This window comes from Morus notabilis, unplaced genomic scaffold, assembly GCF_000414095.1.
Source record: "Morus notabilis unplaced genomic scaffold, ASM41409v2 Scaffold538, whole genome shotgun sequence".
NCBI classification, from domain to species: Eukaryota; Viridiplantae; Streptophyta; class Magnoliopsida; order Rosales; family Moraceae; genus Morus; species Morus notabilis.
Window position 1 is genome coordinate 105,972 of NW_010359796.1, and position 5,302 is coordinate 111,273.

The window sequence follows — 5,302 nt, forward strand, 5'->3', positions numbered from 1 at the left end:
GGAAAAACAGTACATGCGTGTCAAATAATGAGGTTCCAAGTAACCTGGAAAAACAAATATCAATCTGTTGAAATTTAAAGACCGTTTGATTCATGGATTAGAACCATAAGATTAAAATTATTTTCGATTTACGTGTATTTTTTATAAGAGAAAATACTGTAACGAACTATGAACTATGATTCGAATCAGAGAACGAATCCTCCAACCAAACGAGCTCTTAATTGACCTATGTTCCCAAATTGTATTGTCATGTCACCGTAAATCAAACAGATAACATAACCATTGCTATCAAATAAATTTAATACTTCACTGTCACCAAGACACCAAAAAAAAAAAAAAAAAAAAAAAAAAAAACCCACATAAATTATCAGAACTTTTTCATTGATATAACACTTTACTACTACTGGTATTTTAGGCTAATTTAGACCCGTATGGCATTTAGAGCTATCCACAGAGTACTATCTTTTCGCTACAACTAATCTAAAACAATAATTGACTTACAAGTGAAGAATCTGAAACCAAAAAAAAAAAGTAGAGTTACAAAATAAAAACTTGGTGGCAATCTCGCAGCCTAACCAAGTAAAAGTGCTGATAATATCTCTCCCATGGTTTTCTCAGGTGCATCACCTTCATTATTCGTCTCCATGCCATTCTCAAGCACAGCAGCATCTAGAACTAACTTCCTCTTCGCAGTCTCGTAAACATTTTCATCAACTGTACCCTTGGTGACCAACCTGGAAATTTTTTCAACCATTGGTAATGCACCAGAAGAATTGAAAAAGAACATAAGAAAAATAAGAGAAACAGAACAAAAAATAAGACCGTCTCTCTTCGCTCCTCATGGGTTGATGAGGGACAATACCTGTATATTGTAACAGGCTTCGTTTGACCAATACGATGGCATCGATCTTCTGCCTGTCGATCAATTTGAGGGTTGAAATCCAAGTCGTGAATGACAACAGTATCAGCACCAGTCAAGTTCAAACCCTGCCCTCCAGCTCTGGTGGAGAGCAAGCATGCAAATATCGAAGTGTCGTTATTGAATGTGTCAACAATAGTCTGTCTATCTGTTACCTGAGTACTGGCATTCGATGACCAAAAAAAAAAAAAAAAATACAATAAGCAGAGATGATTCACTTCAATGAACAACATAAACACCTAAAAAGGAAGCTATTAATGTGGGACAAAAGGAACTCTGCTGAGGGTTTTAATGAAGACAGGTTAATAATGGACAATGGGCTTGTATGATATGGGGTTCATACATGGAATGTGAACAAAACCAGAAACGTTTATTAAAATTTTGAGGTCACCTGATGATGGAAATTATAGGTTATTTTCTTTTCCGTAGGAAGAATCGATATTTCATGTGTATAATTATTTATGAAACTCGATTGTGGCTTGAATGTAGCTTGCATTAAATGATAAATCATATGATTACAACAACAACAACAACAAATACAAGCCTTAATCCCAAATTAATTGGGGTCGGCTATATGGATTTCTCGTTTCCAGTCTGCTCTATTAAACACGAGACCCTCCTGAAACCCTAGATCTTGAAAGTCATGTCTAACTACGTCAGCCTAAGTAATTCTTGGTCTACCCCTCGCTCTCCTAGTACTAGGTATTTGGATGTTTCTCCTAAACACAAACATGTGCATCTAACGATCTACGTTGTACATGCCCGTACCACCTCAGATGGTTTTCCCACACCTTATCTTCTATTGGTACTACACCTACTTTACTACGAATAACTTCATTCCGTATGTGATCCATCCTCGTATGGCTACTCATCCATCTTACCATACGCATCTCCGCCACACTCATATTGTATATTTGTTGCCTCTTGATGGCCCAACATTCACTACCATATAACATAATTGGGCGAATTGTTGCCCTATAGAATTTTCCTTTCAACTTAATAAGCATCTTATCATCACATAAAACTTTCGTGACATTCTTCCACTTAACCCACCCCGCCTTACAACAATGCAATAAAACAATTCAATAGCAGAGTTCTCGAAATATTCCCATATTTATTGAATACTCACTGGAAATGAAACTACCTAACCCAAGTTCTTTAGCCCAAAAAGGAATGAAAGGAAAAGGACAGAATTTGGAGACCACGAAACATATGGGCTATATTACTACTCATAGTAGAACTCAAGTTCTCATCTAGATCCAACAAAAACAAAATCAGAGATAAAGAAGTAATGTCAAAATAAACAAAACCCAAAATTCAAGAATCGTAGGCCATAGTACAACCTAAAATATCGTATTAGCATATAATAGACCTCTACCTACAGTTCGTTATTAGTAAGAAACGTGAAAGATAGGAGTTGATTAATCAAAATAACTCATGGCAACCCCTATTACACCATAAATTTAATTTAGTACATAAATTTCATACTTGTTTTGGCCTTGTTACTCATTTATGATGTCATGGAGGCATTCTGCAAGCGTTTCTTTCTTTTTGAGATAAAAAATAACTATAATAAGTAAGAAAAGAATTAAACATAAAGGAGGGTAGGAAGTCCAACAGCAACAAGAAAATAAAGTAAAACTACATCAAAGAGGTCAAATCCCTCAATAAATCTGAAAAATCTGTAACATCCCTGAAATCTTATCAGAGTGTAACCGCGAAGCTACCCAAAACTTGGCTATATTCCCAACATTATCAAAACTCTCTTCAAGACCTTAAAAAATAATTCTATTTTTTTTTTCCTAGCCAGAATCACCAGTAAAAGCGCCAAAGCTGACTATCCCATTTACTTAATTCACCCATTTTATACTCGGACAGAGTCTAAAAATCTGGCTGCCAAGTATTTCATGTAACCTGTAAGCTGTAACCACAGACCTAAAGTAAACATGGCTAACACCTCTTGTCAACTCAAAAAGAGGAGCAACTGGTCCCTTCAACTCAATACACCCCACCTGCATGGGTTTCTTAGCCATGAAATAACCACATAAATCATCCCAATCAAAACTACACAGATTAAAACTATTCCAGTAAGGAAGCAAAAAGTGTATTCTGAAACATTGGAACCTCCATCAAAGCTACAAAGTAAAAAAAGAATTAGCACCCAGCTTCCTCCCACGAACCTAGATCTCAATTCAACGTGATTTCTATTCGCATAGGGTCACCATTTTATTGTCATCCCACTTAACAAGTATTTCCAGACGGGTGTGAGCCAGTTCATATTTTCAAACAAAAACGTGACAAATAGAAAGACTCTACAGAGCAAGTGAAACATGGGCACAGAGGAGAAACTGCTATTGGAATTGTAAGAGAAAGATGCAATAACAGGTGATTGCAGTCAAGGAGGCATTAACGAACAAAATTTAAAAAAAAAAATGAAAAAAATAATAATAAATGACGGTAGATGAATTGTGGATATTTGAGACAAGACCTAATGATTAGTCATACCTTCAAGAGAGAAACCAATTGATACACCAATTAGTCACACCTAATAATTCAATCATCTAATAATGCTTACATAATTAGCAAGCCTGCTTATAGATGGGAAATTCTGATTCAACTAGAAACTTAAGATGCTAAACTAGAACAAGACTATCAAATAACAATAAGTAAATCACCCCAATTAACAAACTGTATAAAAGACTATCAAACAACATCGAAAAATCACCCAAATTGATAGGATAATTTTAAATCCCTAGTTATAATGATTGCTTTATTCGAAAAGGAAAAGGTAATGGGTTTTAGGATTTATTAATGAAGACAAAATTCCCCGCTCCATTTGGGCTTCAACTAATTCCATCCTTTAAGCATTTTCCATTATCCTTGATTTTATTGAGTTGGGAAGATATTCTGAGATAGGATTTTGTTAGTGTTTTTTGCTTTTAGCCTTTTGGCTTGTTTTTATTTTTATTTTTTTTTCCTATTTTCGGTTCAGGTGGATTCCTCATCCACCTTGGAATTTCGTTTGTAATCTTTTTATTACTAATAATGAAGTTCTTCGTTCTTATTTAAAAACAAAAAAACAAAAAAAACAAAAAACAATTGCTTTATATCTTATACTGCATTATTGAGGAAGACTTTAGTTTCATAGATCAGAGTTTTCTTCCCTCTTTTCCTCTTTTGGTTCTGCATCAACCGCTGAAGGATTAAGTTCAAGATAAATAGATAATAAAAAAAAAAGAGGTTACATCCGTCCAATGTACCAAAGATGAAAGAAGTTAGGAGAGAGAGAGAGAGAGAGAGGTGGGGAGAACCGTGAAAGGTTTGTTGGGCAGTCGTATGTGTAGTTTCCCGTCATAGAGTCTGAAATTTAGCCGACCTACCCGGTAAACAATCACGAGTTTTCTGCTTCCCAAAAATAGTAGAATTCATTGGTGTTCCAAACTTCCAGCCTTCTAGGCTAATTCAGGGGTCTTATGGATTAATATATATATATATATATATATATATTTATGTAGGTATGTGTATATATATATGAACAGAGTAGAAGAGGGAAATATACCTGGAATATCCTAGAATGGGAAAATTCAACGCCAAGATAAACTAATGAGAATACAACAGAATCTCAAGCAAAGTGCATTATGTGATATATAAATGAGCTGATGTGTACTGAGAAGATAAAACGCAGACATATAATAGAGATAAACAAGTACATAACCAAAGGGCACTTTACGGGTAGGCACAAATGATCCGATGCATTCTAACAGAACCAAGTTCCACGTTTACTAATTATGCAACCATATACATGCTCAATATAAAAAGCTACTTGCAAGTCATAGTTGGCTCAAACATTCTCTTGGACAATTTCTACGTCACCAAAACTCTAAGTTAAATACTACAGTATCTACAACTATCTTCAGCTTTTCAGTAAGATTTCAGAAAAAGAAAAAGAAAAAAAAATCATTGTGGTAATTACCTCAGCCCATCTATTAGGTATAAACAATTGTAGACAGATGTGCAATATGCTAAAGCACATCTGCTAGGACAAGAGAAGAAATCTTTAAAACTAACAACTTGAAATATACCTTCCATCAAGACGTCTATACGTAATCCCAATGACATCCAAAGCCCACTCCAATATGTCAAGCATCGATGTCCACTGGCTAAAAATAAGGACCCGATGCCCAGCTTGTTTAAGTGAAGGGAGAAGTTCAGCCAGTGCCTATCAGAGCAGTTTAATCTCAAATTTAAACATATTGTAGCATATGGTAACATTATTTCTTCCAAGTTGTTATCCAGGCTCATTTACTAGATCACTTTTAAAAATAAGATCATACCCGACACTTTGCTGAAAGCATGACATGTTTGTCTTCAAGGACACTCTTT

The 5,302-nt window shown here is 35.1% G+C and overlaps 1 protein-coding gene across 1 annotated transcript in view; it reads right to left on the bottom strand.

Annotated features, from left to right (window-relative positions):
* Nucleotides 1-984: 984 nt before the first annotated feature.
* LOC21405712 (protein CHROMATIN REMODELING 19) overlaps nucleotides 985-5,302 on the bottom strand; it is a 22,418-nt gene continuing 18,100 nt past the window's right edge. The window contains exon 9 of the mRNA XM_024163607.1: nucleotides 985-1,081. Within this exon, the coding sequence (XP_024019375.1) occupies nucleotides 1,064-1,081 (18 nt within the window). The 3' untranslated portion in view covers nucleotides 985-1,063. The remainder of the gene's footprint in view (nucleotides 1,082-5,302) is intronic.